This window comes from Pongo pygmaeus, chromosome 8 (assembly GCF_028885625.2).
Source record: "Pongo pygmaeus isolate AG05252 chromosome 8, NHGRI_mPonPyg2-v2.0_pri, whole genome shotgun sequence".
Classification (NCBI taxonomy): domain Eukaryota; kingdom Metazoa; phylum Chordata; class Mammalia; order Primates; family Hominidae; genus Pongo; species Pongo pygmaeus.
This window is the reverse complement of record NC_072381.2, coordinates 45,786,005-45,801,525: the sequence shown is the minus strand read 5'-3', so window position 1 is coordinate 45,801,525 and position 15,521 is coordinate 45,786,005. Positions and strand designations below refer to the sequence as shown.

Here is a 15,521-nt window from a genome sequence, read left to right as displayed (position 1 = left end):
CAGAATGAAATCTACTGCAACAACAACAAAAGTAATAGCCTCACTATGATCACAGAGATGATCTATGATCTAAATGCCTCACCTATTTACAGCAGAGCCATGGATACAAGTAATCTCAAGGCAGAAGATATTTTCCCTTTGCTTCTGAACTGCTTTTGGTGGTGATAACACAAATACAAATTGTGGTTGATGTTTGCATAAAGGCACAGACATGCTTGGTCCAAGCTGAAGTACAGCATGAATGATTCCAAGTTGTGGGCCATCCTGCCCACATTCTGCATCATGAGGTCCAAATAGCATCTGATGTTCTTTGCATTTTCATTGAAGTAACTGTCATAAAATTGTTCTCTTACTTCAGCATTTATACTATTAGAATTGAGTGATTAAAGGATTGTTTTTTTTTTTTTTGGCATTCGATATTCTTCATTTCCTTTGTAGTTAGAAACTCATTGGCTCCTGTAACTAACAGTTGAGAAAGTTGTTAGTTTATGTAAAGTCTTGAAATAATATTTTAATTCTCAAGAAAAGATTCCAAAACTTTTGTTTACTTTAAAAATAATCCATTGATTGAAGTTTACTTGTTTTTTGTTCATGGGTTTTTTTCACTAGGAAACAAATATTTTATTCCTTTTTTCTGTTGTTCAGACAGATCGTGATACAGAAAACAGCAGTCTGGCACAGAGGCTCGGTTGGTTGATTTCCACAGGCACATGGAGGACAGGAAGGGCGGGATCTCGTTTGAGCTCCCGCTGTCATTATGACCTTTGACCTCTTCCTGTACCCTCTGCAGCAGCACTGCATGGAGCCTACTGGGTCTCTAACCTACCTCACTCACCTCTCTGACCACTGACAGGCAGCACAAAGGATGCGGGAGTTTGCTGACCAAGGGGACATGGGCAGAGAAGCAAAGGCCCCTTACTCTCCCTCTGTCCGTTCCAGTGTGCTGGCGGCAACAGAATGGGAATCTTTCAGTCATCACCTGCTGGAGACTCAACTTCAAGGATGGAAGCCTGTGCTCACAAAAACTGGGCTGTAGGTTGAAGTATTGGAAGCAGGAAGGTTGGAGACGGGTGGGGTACCACAGCCCCTGTGGTTATTGCTGATAAGATATGTAATGGCTACATTCCCCAAGGGCAGATTAGAAGCCCTGGGCCTGGTCTGGGCATGGTGGCTGACACCTGTAATCCCAGAATTTTGGGAGGCCAAGGTAGGTGGATTGCTTGAGGCCAGGGAAAACCCCATCTCTACTAAAAATACAAAAATTAGCTGGGTGTGGTGCTGCATGCCTATAATCCCAGCTACTCGGGAGACCCAGGCATGAGAATCCCTTGAACCCAGGATGCAGTGAGCTGAGATCGTGCCACTGCATTCTGGTTTGGGTGACAGAGTGGGACTCTGAAAAAAAAAGAAAAAAAGCAGCAGCCCTGAGCCTGGAATCCCTGGGTGCTATGTGAAGGGCAGGGCAGATGGAGCTACCTGGTGCTTCCCCAGGGAGAAAAATAACCATGGAAGGGTATAATAGCCTCCTGAAGGCAATGCTGGGCTCACAAACTCCTTGCTTTGCTTTGTATCTCTAATTGCTGATCTTCAGAACAGACTGGGGTTGGAGTGGGATAAGGAAGCGAGGTTCTTGTAAAAGGAGTGAAGAGACTCCATAAAGAAAGATGATGAAAGTGGTGCAAACCTTCCCAGGTCCCAAGACAACTGGAGACTCCTGCCCATGCTCTAAAGGGAAGGAGCTAGACTCTCCAGGGAAAAAAGCAGACTCCCAAGAGTGAGAGGTGATGGGGGGCAGAGAGGAGCAGATGGCCACATGGCTCAGCCTCTGCCCAGGAAAGTGAATCCACAGTTCACTAACAGTAATAACCATGAACAAGTAGCCATGAACACTACAGTCAGCAAACACACACACAGACACATCACAGGAGTTGGAGGAGCCTGCAGGCTGCAGTGGTGAGGCAGGAGATTAGTTGGATCATCAGGTGGAGGAATGGTGTTTAGAAGGGACAGGGAAGGGCGTGGGGGGACACACAAGTTATTGGCTTCTCTTGGGGAAAGATTTGTTGCTGAGGTGGCTGTTTTCTTAAGCATCAACATTTGCATCTAAAAGTTCAAGCGGCTGCCTTCAGGTTCCAGAGGCTTCCCACTGGAGGGCTGCACTTCGTTCAGCTCTCTGCTTTCTGGAGCTTTGTTGCATTTGCAGTGACGAGGTTCTCCACCTGGGCTTCCTCCTCTCCTGGGGTCCCGGACTTCTGATTGAAACTGCACTTGCATCTGCAACCTAGGATAAGGAGGATCCCAGTGGAGAAGAGGACCACAGCACATACCAACCCCCTAATCCTCAGGGTCTGGTAGTCATAACGAAAAGGGTCAATTTCCTTCTCCCTCTCAACTGCACCGGCCAGGACAATGTGGGCCAAAAGGCTGCATAGAAAGATCAGCACTACCTCCATGGTGCCGGCACAGTCAGTCCCCTCTGAGATGATCCCAGGAGGATGTGTCAAGTCCCAAGGAGCCTGGGAGTGGCATGTTCATAGTTTTCAATCTCTTTAGGGATAGGATTATGCAAATTGAAAGAGCAAACAATGTTACTGAAATAATCCATGACATAATGGAACCTGAATAATTAAAGAAATAATGGAGGCCGGGTGAGGTGGCTCACACCTGTAATCCCAGCACTTTGGGAGGCTGAGGCGGGTAGATCACTTGAGGTCAGGAATTCGAGACCAGCCTGGTCAATATGGTGAAACCTTGTCTCTACTAAAAATATGAAAAATTACCCAGACGTGGTGACATGTGCCTGTAATCCCAGCTACTGGGGAGGCTGAGGCAGGAGAATCATTTGAATCTAGGAGGCAGAGGTTGCGGTGACCCGAGATCATGCCACTGCACTCTAGCCTGGGAGACAGAATGAGACCCAGTCTAAAAAAAAAATGGAATATTCACAAGTGTCAAGACTGTTCTTAAAATGGAAAAACATTAGGCCGGGTGCCATGGCTCATGCCTGTAATCCCAGCACTTTGGGAGGCCAAGGCAGGCAGATCACGAGGTCAGGAGTTCGAAACCAGCCTGGCCAACATAGTGAAGCCCCGTCTCTAGTAAACTTACAAAAATTAGCCGGGTGTGGTTGTAAAAGCCTGTAGTACCAGCTACTTGGGACGCTGAGGCAGGAGAATCGCTTGAACCCAGGAGGCGGAGGTTGCCGTGAGCCAAGATCATGCTACTGCACTCCAGCCTGGGTGACAGCGAGACTCCCTCAAAAAAAAAAAAAAAAAAAAAGAAAAAGAAAAAAAACTTATGAGCAGGAAAATAAATTGTGACTTGAAGTGATACTTCAAGTATCTGTACTTGCCATGATGTCTTCTGAAATACATCTTATCCCTTGAATATCCTGATTCTTTTACGTGGATGGTACGGTACTAAATGCTTTTCCAGCATGGGAACAAGTGGGATTATCATCAGTGGTGGTAAAGAAGGGAATAGAAGTCGGGCACGGTGGCTCACGCCTGTAATCCCAGCACTTTGGGAGGCCAAGGCGGGCGGATCACGAGGTCAAGAGATTGAGACCATCCTGGTCAACATGGTGAAACCCCGTTTCTACTAAAAATACAAAAAAATTAGCAGGCTTGGTGGTGCACGTCTGTAGTCCCAGCTACTCGGGATACTGAGGCAGGAGATTCGCTTGAACCCAGGAGGCAGAGGTTGCAGGGAGTTGAGACTGTGCCACTGCACTCCAGCCTGGGTGACAGAGCGAGACTCCATCTCAAAAAAAAAAAGGGAATAGAAATGGAGAAAAATGCTTCTGTTTTGGTCAGTGGACATTTATTTTATTTTTAACTTAAACTTCAATAGCTGTTGGAGTACAATTGGTTTTTGGTTATGGATGAATTATAAAATGGTGAATTTTGAGATCTTAGTGCACCTGTCACCCGAGTAGTGTACACTGTACGTAATGTGCAGTTTTCTGTTTTGTTTTGTTTTTTGAGACTGAGTTTCGCTCTTGTTGCCCAGGCTGCAGAGCAATGATGCGATTTTGGCTCACTGCAACCTCCACCTCTTGGGTTCAAGCAATTCCCCTGCCTCAGCCTCCCAAATAGCTGGGACTGCAGGTGTGTGCCACCACGCCCAGCTAATTTTGTATTTTTAGTAGAGACGTGGTTTCACCGTGTTGGCTAGGCTGGTCTTGAACTCCTGACTCCCGCCTCCGCCTCCCGAAGTGCTGAGATTACAGGTGTGAGCCACCTCGCCTGGCCATGTGTAGTTTTTTTAAATCTCCCGCCTCCTTCCCACCAGCCCCCTTCTGAGTCTCTAAAGTCCATTTTATCACTCTGTAGGCCTCTGTGTACTCATAGCTTAGCTCCCACTTATAAGTGAGAACCTACGGTTTTTGGTTTTCCACTCCTGTGTTACCTCTGTCAGTGAACATTTTAAAAAGTTATTGTGATCAAGAGATCCAACATACTCCTGAAGAATGGAAAATGCAGGTTTGCCATGAAAGATGGTATTATGTGGTTTAACAAATAAAATTTGAAGAGCAATTCCGAGTTACCTTTACAAGTGTACAGGCTGGTAATGCTCATGTCCAGCGTGTTTTCTCATGGTGAGCGTCAGGTGGACCAGAACCAAGCAAGTGGAGCCACAGGCACAAGTGGAGGTAGTGCTGAGGCAGCGCAGCAGGGCCGCAGGAACCGACCATGTCTGGAGAAATTCCACTCCTGAATTCTGCCAAAAAAGGAAGTGTTGAGGACAGCCAAATCATCAGGGAGATGTAATTCATAAGAAACCTGTGTAATTTAAATACTCATAATTTATTTCAGCTAACGAATAAAACTGCAGTACTGCACTCTGTGCCTCTGGGAACTAACTACCCAATGTGGCTGAAATCTCATGCCATTTTTTAAAGGAGCGGCACGAGGGCCTTTGGGAAATGTAGTCTTCACTTTCTCAGGGAGTGGCACGAAGGCTTGTGGGAAATGTGGCTTGCACTTTCTAAGGGAGCCGCGCGAGGACTTGTGGGAAATGTAGTGTGCACTTTTTGGCCCCAGTCGCGGGAGCCGCTTCGGGCCTTCTGCGCATGTGCGCGGTGTGGCTCCAAGTTTGTTTTTCTCCGGTGCAGCCTGGAAGGGAGGGCTCCCGGCATCTCCCCGCCTGGGGGCAGAGGACGCGGAGGTTAGAGTACGGGAGGGCTGGAGCGAGGGTGGACTGGAGGTGCCGCTTGGCCTGGAGGTGGGAGAGAGGGAGCGGCTTTGCCGCCTGGCCTGGGTCCTAATCCTGCCCTGGTTCTTCTGCTCCCGAAGGGAACGCAGGTCCCGCGCCTGTGACAAGTGAGGTTGGATTTTCTCTTCCCTGAGATGAAGGATGCCCGGAGGCCTCGGCAGGACCGCGCGGAAACGGGCCTTCTGCCCAAAAGATGCGTGCTTCTCTCCTTATTCTTTCCCCTCAGAATCTCGCTGTCTCCTTCCAACCACCTGTAGTCGGCATCCCCGCATTGTCACTGCGATGCAGAGGCAAGCGGGGTGGCGGGAAGCACCCGCGGGGCGGGGAGGGACCCTGCGGGTGCGGACTCCATACCCAGCCTCTGCCCAGCGTCACCCCGCTTGCTATGTCCTCGCAGGTCGCAGCTTCATGGCCTGACGCCTTCAGGAAGTATTTTGAAGTGATCATGGCTGTGGATTGGGGGATTTCTTGTTTCCACTGACCTGTGAGGCCCCGCACGTGGAGGGAGGCACCCCGGGCCCTCCCGCACTTTCCGGCCTCGCCTGTGTCCCTAGTAGCAGTGGGCATTTCCAGACGGTCCAGCTTGTGGCTCAAGTGACAGGAAGATGTAGGAGCTTTCAGTCTTGGATGAGGATTCGAACTGAAGGGCTTAGGCCCAGCTGTCTTGGAGCAAAACATCTGTTGTGGGGTGAGAAGGGAAGGTGGGGGCGGTGAGGGTGCAGGGACCCTCCTAGGAGGACACCAGACCAGTTGGGCCGAGACGTCATTAGAGATCTAGAGCATGGGTGGGAGGAGCAGAGGCTCGATTTGTGTCCTGTCCAGACTCCCACAGGCTGGGTGATGGTGGGAGCTTTGTGCCCATTCAGATGTGGCGGCAGAGGAGGGCAAGGCCGAAGGAGCAGACAGCACCGCTTCTTGGGGAGTTGTGAAGGCATCATGCGGAGGGCCGAGCTTAGCAGCCAAGTGGAGGACAGCACCCTCCATGCCTGGATTCGTTACTTGCTCGTTCTAGATGTTGAGCTGCTGGCGCATTGCAGCACAACTAGAGATGTACGGATGCCCCCATCTTGATCTTACAGAATCAGAGGTGCAGCCGCAAGAAAGGTCTGTAAGTTATCTATTTCGGCTTTATTTAAAAGATAGGATGGGGTGGGGTGGACAGGAAACAAGCTTAACATGTTAAGTGACTGTTGACATTGACACATTTTGTTGTGGCAGAGTCAAGAACAGACACTGAGTCGCTTGAGGACTCAGGCGGGTGTTTGCTGCATTGACAACAGAGTAAGTAAAAATCCGTTTGCTTTTTAAAATCCAAAGATGGTTTTGAGAACCTGAAACCAAGTTAGAGCAAGTTCGTTTTCCTTCCAAAAAAACTGGGCTCTGCCTGGCGCAGTGGCTCACGCCTGTAATCCCAGCACTTTGGGAGGCTGAGGCCGGCAGATCATGAGGTCAGGAGTTCGAGACCAGCCTGGCCAACATGGTGAAACCCCGTCTTTACTAAAAATACAAAAAAATTAGCCAGATGTGGTGGTGCGCACCTGTAGTCCCAGCTACTTGGGAGGCTGAGGCAGGAGAATCACCTGAACACAGGAGGCAAAGGTTGCAGTGAGCCAAGATCGTGCCATTGCACTCCAGCCTGGGTGACAGGGCAGGACTCTGTCTCACAAAAGCAAACAAAAAAAACTGGGCTGAAAAATACCACATCACTTTTTTCAAAACCTTGTTGGGAGTCTCTGGTTTATAATAAAGATTAAAACCTGAGTATTTTTGTTTAGCATCAGTTTTAATGAAAGTATTATGTTCCATTCTTTGGCTTTTCCTAACTTGCTTAATTAGTTTAATATATTGGTTTGTATACTCGGTTAGAGTACAGCATAAGTTGTTTATAAGTCAGTAGAAAACCAAACGTTTTTACATTTGAAAACTAATGTGTCCAAGCAGTACATAACCATGCCAGAGTCATGCATGGACGTGTGAGTATCTCCCTTTTAGAGATGTTTTGCCAGCTGGGAAGTGGACATTTTTAGGCAAGTGACATTTCTCATGATCTTTTCTTATTTCTCAGCTACCACCTGTCGGCTTTCTCTGCTCTGCCAACACTAGTGGAAGATGATCACATCCCAGGTAAGTTGTTTATTTTTTCACAGTTTTGCTTAAAAGTAATTATTGAGGTTTAAAAAATGTCTATACATTCATATGAAAGTAGAAATAACATCCCGGAAAATATAGAGGAGAGGTCACATTACAGTTCATGGGTCAAATGCAGCCTACTGTCTGATTTTTTATGGTCCACAAATGAAGGATGGTTTTTATATTTTTAGGTGGCTGAGGGAAAAAAACCAAGAGTATTATTTTGCTTGGAAATTATGTGAAATTCAGACTTCACTGTCTATGAAGTTTTATTGGGACTCAGCTATACTCATGTATTTAGGTATTGTCTGTTGGTACTTTCACACTACAAAGGCAGAGTTGACTGGTTGCAGCAGAGACTGTAATGGCCCACAAGCCTAAAATATTTACTGTGTGACCCTTTACAGAAAATGTTTGCTGATTTCTGATAGAGAGTTGATGAAGAGTAAGACAAAAATGTCATATAGGTGAATGCAGATCTTGTGATCTTACAGTTGTGAAACTGGAACATAAAACAGTTTATCAGTGGGCTTTATTAGGTAACATTGTGAAACTTCCGATGACAGTCTTGCAGTTACATAAAAAAGTAGTACAACAAAGTGAATAATTCATGTACAGTCCAGGGGAAAACTTAAGAGATCGCAAAAGAAAGTATATGATTAAAAAATTCAAATAGGCTGGGCACATTGGCTCATGCCTGTAATCCCAGCACTTTGGAAGGCCGAGGTGGGTGGATCATGAGGTCAGGAGTTCGAGACCAGCCTGACCAACATGGTGAAACCCTGTCTCTACTAAAATTACAAAAATTAGCTGGGCATGGTGGCACGTGCCTGTAATCCCAGCTAGTCAGGAGGCTGAGGCAGGATTATCACTTGAACCTGGGAGTTGGAGGTTGCAGTGAGCCAAGATCATGCCACTGCACTCCAGCCTGGGCAACAGAGTGAGACTCCATCTCAAAAAAAAAAAAAAAAAAAAAATCCAATGAATTGTGTAGCATTAGGACTCATGGTTTTTTAAAGAAACAGTCCTGGTAGGCTAGGGTGATCATGGGTTGTTAGGATGTGGCAGGCTTTGTGACAGCCTTAGAGACTGGGCAGAAATGGAATATTTGCAATAACTTTTGAGGGATTCTACCTAAAAAAAAAATAATTATGGTAAAACACACATCACATGAAATTCACAAGCCATTTTAAAGTATAGAATTCAATGACTTTAGTACATTCACAATGTTGTACAACCATAACCACCATTTATTTCTGGAATATTTTCATCACACCAAAAGGAAACAGCACCCTTAATAAGCAGTATTGTAACTTAATAAGGAGTTGCTCCCTTTTCCCCCCTCTGTTCCCAGCCGCTAGCAACCAATAATCTCCTTTCTGTCTTTATAGATTTGCCTATTTTGGATATGGCATATGAATGGAATCATACAATTTGTGTCTGATCTCTCACTTAGAATAATGTTTTCAAGACCCATTTATGTTGTAGCTGTATATCAGTACTTTGTCCCTTTTTATGATGGAACAATATTTTATTATATGGATATACCACCTTTTGTTTATCCATTCATCTGTTGATGGATATTGGGGGTCATCCTGTGTTTCGCTGTTGTGGATAGTGCTCCTATGAGCATTCATGTACAAATATTTGTTTGAATACATGCTTTCAATTGTTTTGGGTATACACCTATGAGTGAAATTGCTGGGTGATATGGTAATTTTACATTTAATTTATTGTGAAACCGACAGTTTTCCACAGCAGGGTGCTTTGCAATCCATAGGAATTTTTAGTCAGCTTTTCTATTTCTGCAAAAAAGTATGTTGAGTTTTCGATAAGTATTGCATTGGGTAAGTATTAGAGTGGGTGATAACACTTTGGGGAGTGTTATCTTAATATTAAATCTTATAATCAATGAACATAAGATTTTTTTTCCTTAGATCTTCTTTCCTTCATTAATGTTTTGTAGTTTTCAGTGTACAAGTGTTGCATATCCTTGCTTAAATTTATTAAATAGTTTTTCATTTAAATTCTATTGTAAATTATATGAAATTCAGACTTCAGTGTCTATAAAGTTTTATCAGGACTCAGCCATACTCATGTATTTATGTATAGCCTGTGGGTACTTTCACACTACGAGGGCAGAGTTGACTGGTTGCAGTAGAGACTGTGATGGCCCACAGGCCTAAAATTTCTTTTGTTTCAATGCTATTGTAAGTGGAATTGTTAATTTGCTTTTTGACTGCTCATTGTAATGAGTACACAACTAATTTTTGAGTGTTGATCTTGTATCTTGTAATTTTGCTGAATTTGTTTCCTACTTCTAGTAGTTTCTTTGTGGATTCTTTAGTATTTTCTGCATATAAGATCATGTCATCTGCAAACAAAACTATTTTCTTTCTTTCTTTCCAATTTGGGTTTATTTATTTATTTACTTAGCCTAATTGCTCTGGCTGGAATTTTTAGTACAATGTTGAATATATGTGGCCAAAGCAGGCATCTTCATTTATTGTTAGTTTTTTGTTTTAGCAATCTTAACTATTTTTGGATGTACAGTTCAGAAGCAGTGTTAAGTATATTCATATTGTACATCTAATCACCAGAACTTTTTCATTGTGAGAAATTGAAATTCTCTACCCATTAAAAAATAACTCCCCATTTTCCCCTCCTCCTTGCCCCTGGCAACCACCATCCTACATTCTGTTTCTATGAGTTTCACTATTTTTGCTATATCTCATATAAGTGAAATCATACAGTATTTGTCTTATTGTGACTGGCTTATTTCACCTAGCATAATGTCCTCAAGCTTCCTCAGTGTTGTAGCATGTGTCAGAATTTATCTCCTTTCAAATGTTGAATGATATTTCATTGTACCCATGTTTTGTTTATTCATTCATCTGTCAGTGGACATTTGGGTTCCTTCCTCCTTTTAACTGTTGTGTATAATGCTACTGTGAACATGGGGTACAACTATTCTTTGAGATCCTTCTTTCAGTTATTTTGGTTATATACTCAGAAGTGGTATGGATGGAACCTATGGTAATTCTATTTTTAATTTCTTGAGGAAACACTGACCTGTTTTCTACAGAAGGTGCACCATTTTACAGTCCCATCCTCAGTGTACAGGATTCTGATTTCTCCATATCCTTGCCAACACTCGTTATTTTCTTTTGTTGTTTTGATAGCAGCCATTGTAATGGGTGTATGGTAATTTTTCATTGTGGTTTTGATTTATATTTCCCTAACGATTAGTGACGTTGAGCATATTTTCATAAGCTTGCTGGCCATTTATATATCTTTTATGGAGAAATGTCTCTTCAAGTCCTTTGTCCATCTTTGAATCAGGTTATTTTGTCTGTTTTGAGTTGTAGAGGTTCTTTATATATTTTTTATATTAATTCCTCATCAGATACATGAATTGCAAATGTTTCCTCCTGTTGTGTTTGTTGTCTTTTCATTCAGTTAACTGTGTCCTTTGATGCACAATTTTTAAGTTTGTTGTAGTCCAATTTATTTTTACTTTTGTTGCCTGTGGTTTTTGGTATTATATCCAAGAAAACATTGCCACACAAATCCATTCTCCTATGTGTTCTGCCATTAGTTTTGTAACTTACTTCTTAGATTTACGTCTTTGATTCATTTTGAGTTAATTTTTTTGTTTTTGTTTTGTTTTGCATGTGGCTATCCAGTTTTACCAATACTATTTGTTAGAAAAATTGTCCTTTCCCTATTAACTGTTCTTGACAACTTTTTTGAAAGTCATTTTACCATACATGCATGGATTTTCAAGATTATTTTGGCTAGTTGAGATCCCTTGAAATTCCATGTAAACTTCAGGATGATTTATTTCTATTTCTGTTACTATGTCTCCTTTGTAGACTGACTTTTTTTTTTTAATCAATATGTAGTGTTTTTCTCTTGTAACAATTTTTGATTTAAAGTCTCTTTTGTCTCAGTATAGCCACCTGGCATTCTTTAGGTTACTATCCTCCTCTGTCATTTCAATTTCAACCTATTGTGTTATGTGTTTGTATCTAAAGAGAGTGTCTTGTAGACAATATGTACCTGGATCATATATTTGTATTTAATTTGCCAATTTATTTTCATTTTTTTATTTTATTTTATTTTTGAGACAGAGTCTTACTGTGTCACCCAGGCTGGAGTGCAGTGGTGTGATCTTCACTCTCTGCAACCTCTGCCTTCAGTGTTCAGGCAGTTCTTCTGCCTCAGCCTCCCAAGTAGCTGAGATTGCAGGTGCACACCACTATACCTGTCTAATTTTTGTTTTTTTTTGTTTTTTTTTTGTTTTTAGTACAGACAGGGATTCACCGTATTGGTCAGGCTGGTCTCAAACTCCTGACCTCGTGATCTGCCTGCCTTGGCCTCCCAAAGTGCTGGGATTACAGGTGTGAGCCACTGTGCACAGCCTATTTTGCCAATTTCTGTCTTTTACTTGGGAGTTTACTTTATTTACATTTAGAGTAAATGATAAACTGAGAAAGGACTTATGCCATTTTGCTATTTGTTTTCCATACGTATTATATCTTTTTTGTTTTCAGTTTTTCTGTGTATGCCTTCTTTTGTGTTCGTTTTTTTCTAATGTGTCATTTTAATTCCTTTTGTATTTGTAGTCATTATTTACCTAGTGTTAATACTTGGAATTGCAGTTAGCATATTGAATTTATAACAGTCTAGCTTGCATTAATACTAACTAAGCCTTAATATTATATAAAAACTCTGCTCCTGTACAGCTTTGTCCCTGTCCTTTGTCTTCTTATTGTCACATTTTATGCCTTCATAAATAGTGTGCACATTACCATAGATTTATAATTATTGTTTTATGTATTTGTCTTTTAAATCATATAGAAAAAAGAGAGAACATAAAAGCCAAGAATACAATAAGACTGGCTTTTGCATTTACTTACAGTAGTTACTTTTACCATTTGAATTTTTTGTGTGTTTGGATTGGAGTTACTGTCTAATGTCCTTTTGTTTCAACCTTAAGGACTTCCTTTTGCATTTCTTGTAGGACAGATCTAGTACTAATAAATTCTCTCAGATTCTGTTGATCTAGGAATGTTTTCATTTCTCCTTCATTTTTGAAAGGCAGTTTTGCCCGATGTAGAATTTTTGATATATTTTTTTCTTTTGGCACTTGAAAGGTGCCATTATCCTACTGCCTCTGGCCTTCATGGTTCCTAATAAAAGGCTGGCTGTTAATCTTATTTCAGATCCTTTGTACATGGTTAGTCCCTTATCTCTTGCTACTTTTGAGATTCTTTGTCTTGTGACAATTTATTGTTTCTCTCAGTTTGAAGTTCTTTGAGCTTATCCTAATTATGGTTTCTTGAGAGTCTTGGACATAGAGATTCATGTCTTTCATCAATTTGGAAGGTCTTCGGACATTATTTCTTCAGATTTTTTTGGTTCCCTTTTCTCCTCTTCATCAGCAACTCTTCTTATTAACTTGTTGGTATGCTTGATGTTGTCTCATGGATCTCTTAGGCACTGTCCATTATTCACCATTCTTTTTCTCTGCTCTGCAGAATGAGTAATCTCCATCAGTGTCTTCAATTTTGCTGATTCTTTGTTCTCTTTGAGCTCCAATCTGTTATTAAATCCTTTCACTGGTTTTAAAAAAATTTAGTTTTTGTACTTGTCAGGTCCAGACAGTCCTATTTACATTTTTGTAATTTTGTTCTGTATATTAATATTTTGTATTTGGCACAGCATCTTTCACCTGGTTTGTTATTTCTTTGTCTGGTTTCATTTAGCTCTTTGCACACATTTAGAACAGTGGATTTAAATTCTTTATCTAGTAAGACCAATAACAAAGGTGTCTTTGAGGACTGGTTTTATTCATTTCTTTTTTCTGTGTGTCTGTGGGTCATATTATCTTCTTTGCATTCCTCATAATTTTTTATTGAAAACAGAACATTTTGAATATTAAAATGTGTTAAATCTAAAAATCAGATTCTTTTCCCCAGAATTTCTTGTTGCTTTTATTTTGCATTGTTTGTTTATTTTGTGACTTTTCAAAACTATTTTTCTAAAGTTCTTTGTTGTACATGGTCACTGAAACCTCTGTTCTGTTAGTTTAATGGTCAGTTTGTGATCTGACAGAGATTTCTTTAATTGCCCAAAGCCAAAACAAAACAAAAAACTCTTCTGGTCTTTGCATATTGGCGCTGTTTTAGGGCACTCTTGTAATGGTTTGCCAGGCCATTTACATCTCTGTATAAAACTTTAATTCCTGCTTACACTGAGCCTGAAGGTCAACCAGACTGAAAGCTTAGATTCCTCTCAGGTTTCTTGTGAGCGTGCATATTGCCCTGGCCTTGCACATAACCTCAATTCCCTGGTTTATGCAGGAGCTTTTCAAACCCCTTATCCCCATCCCGGCCTCCAGGTATTTCCTTCCCAGTTTTTCCACTCCCAGTTTTGTCATTCCATCTGCTGCTTTTCTCATCTGGCTGCTGAGGCCAGATAATTTCTTTAAATGATTTCAACTAGCACTTCCTGGAAGACTAGCCCTGAGAAAGTTCCAAGGCAGGCAAAACAAAGACAAGCCTGTGAGCCACTTCTTCAGAGAGCCCGCATAGACAGATCAAAATACACAACTACAGTTCTCTGAAAACAAAGTGCATACTGTCCATTTTGGCACAGGCATCAGCAAGCCACACAAGGAATGTTTTGGGTGTACTAGGTTTTTAATTAGATTGGAGAATTCTGAAAAGCTTGATGCTGAGAGGGTTTTTTTTTTTTTTTTTCCAGCTTAATTGTTGCTTTAGTTTGGGATGGAGTTTTGGAGTTACCTATTCCATTTTCAGCCTTCTTCCCACATCAATTTTTGGGTAATTACTCTGTGGCACAACAGATACGCCTGGCCCATCTTGTCCTTTTCCTGCACTACCTCTGCCATCAGCCATTTCTCCAAAGGACATTGTTCTTTCTAGTGGAGGATGGAATTTAAAAACCAAGAACTGGGTGCTCATTGTTAGAGGCTGTCACTGCCTCAGACCCTCTCAATTGACAGAGTTAGGAAATATATGTATATATGTATACATACACACACACAGAAATACACATGTGTACACTTATTTTTGTATTGGTTTGTCTATACATATTTTTTAAACAATGAGTTTACATAGACATTTCCCAGTTTCAATCTTAACCCCATAGCCTTTCTGTTTTCCATCTTTGTAACTTCTTTCTCCAACAGTAAGAAACCAGACTATATCATTATCCACAATATTTGTTTGCTCCTTCTCCCTGTTTGTATCCAGTCATTTTTTTTTTGTTTTTTTGTTTGTTTTTGAGATGGAATTTCACTGTTTGTGCCCAGGCCAGAGTGCAATGGCATTACCTCAGCTCACTGCAACCTCCACCTTCTGGGTTCAAGTGATTCTCCTACCTCAGCCTCTGAAGTAGCTGGGATTGGAGGCATGTGCCACCACACCTGGATACTTTTGTATTTTTAGTAGAGATGGGGTTTCTCCATGTTGATCAGGCTGGTCTCGAACTCCCAACCTTAGGTGATCTGCCCTCCTTGGCCTCCCAAAGTGTTGGGATTACAGGTGTGAGCAACTGCACCTGACCTGTATCTAATCTTCTAAACCTGCCAGCGCTACCTGTCTCCTCAGCTCTGGTTTGATCCCTTAGATTACCATCTTCCTGGAATTATCCATACTTGCTATATTAAATATTCAAATCAGATTTGATGTATTGAACATTCTAGAAGTTAAAAGGGGCCATTTGACTAAGTCTTATTTTTGGAAAAACATTATTACTTTATGTAAGCTTATCAAAAATAAAATTTCTGCTTATTGGCAGCACAGTATCGAAACCTGTCTTTCCAGGTTGTCAAGCCACTACTTTGTCCATTAAGTTATAAGGTCACTTATCTCATTCATGAAGGAAGGCAGAGCTTCCTAATCACCTCCTAAAGGCCATGCCTCTTCATACTATTGCAATGGTATTAGATTTCAACATATGAAGTTGTGAAGGGCACAAACATTCAGACCATAACACTAAATATTTTATTCTACTGGACACTATCATAAATGGGATTATTTTCTGAATTTCCTTTTGGATGGTTCAGTGTTGGAGTATTTTTTTTACAAAAAAACTTAATTGTTATGTGTTGATTTTGTACTCTGCAACTTCGCCAAAACCAT

At 41.7% G+C, this 15,521-nt stretch overlaps 1 protein-coding gene and 1 pseudogene across 1 annotated transcript; one reads left to right on the top strand and one right to left on the bottom strand.

Annotated features, from left to right (window-relative positions):
- Positions 1-444: 444 nt before the first annotated feature.
- Positions 445-2,453, bottom strand: LOC129006302 (FXYD domain-containing ion transport regulator 6-like). The gene has a single exon (XM_054435851.2). It carries the CDS (start codon positions 2,451-2,453, stop codon positions 2,166-2,168), a length of 288 nt encoding a protein of 95 aa, XP_054291826.1. The 3' UTR covers positions 445-2,165.
- A 2,779-nt stretch (positions 2,454-5,232) lies between these two features.
- Positions 5,233-15,521, top strand: part of LOC129006301 (zinc finger protein 37A-like) — a 31,717-nt pseudogene continuing 21,428 nt past the window's right edge.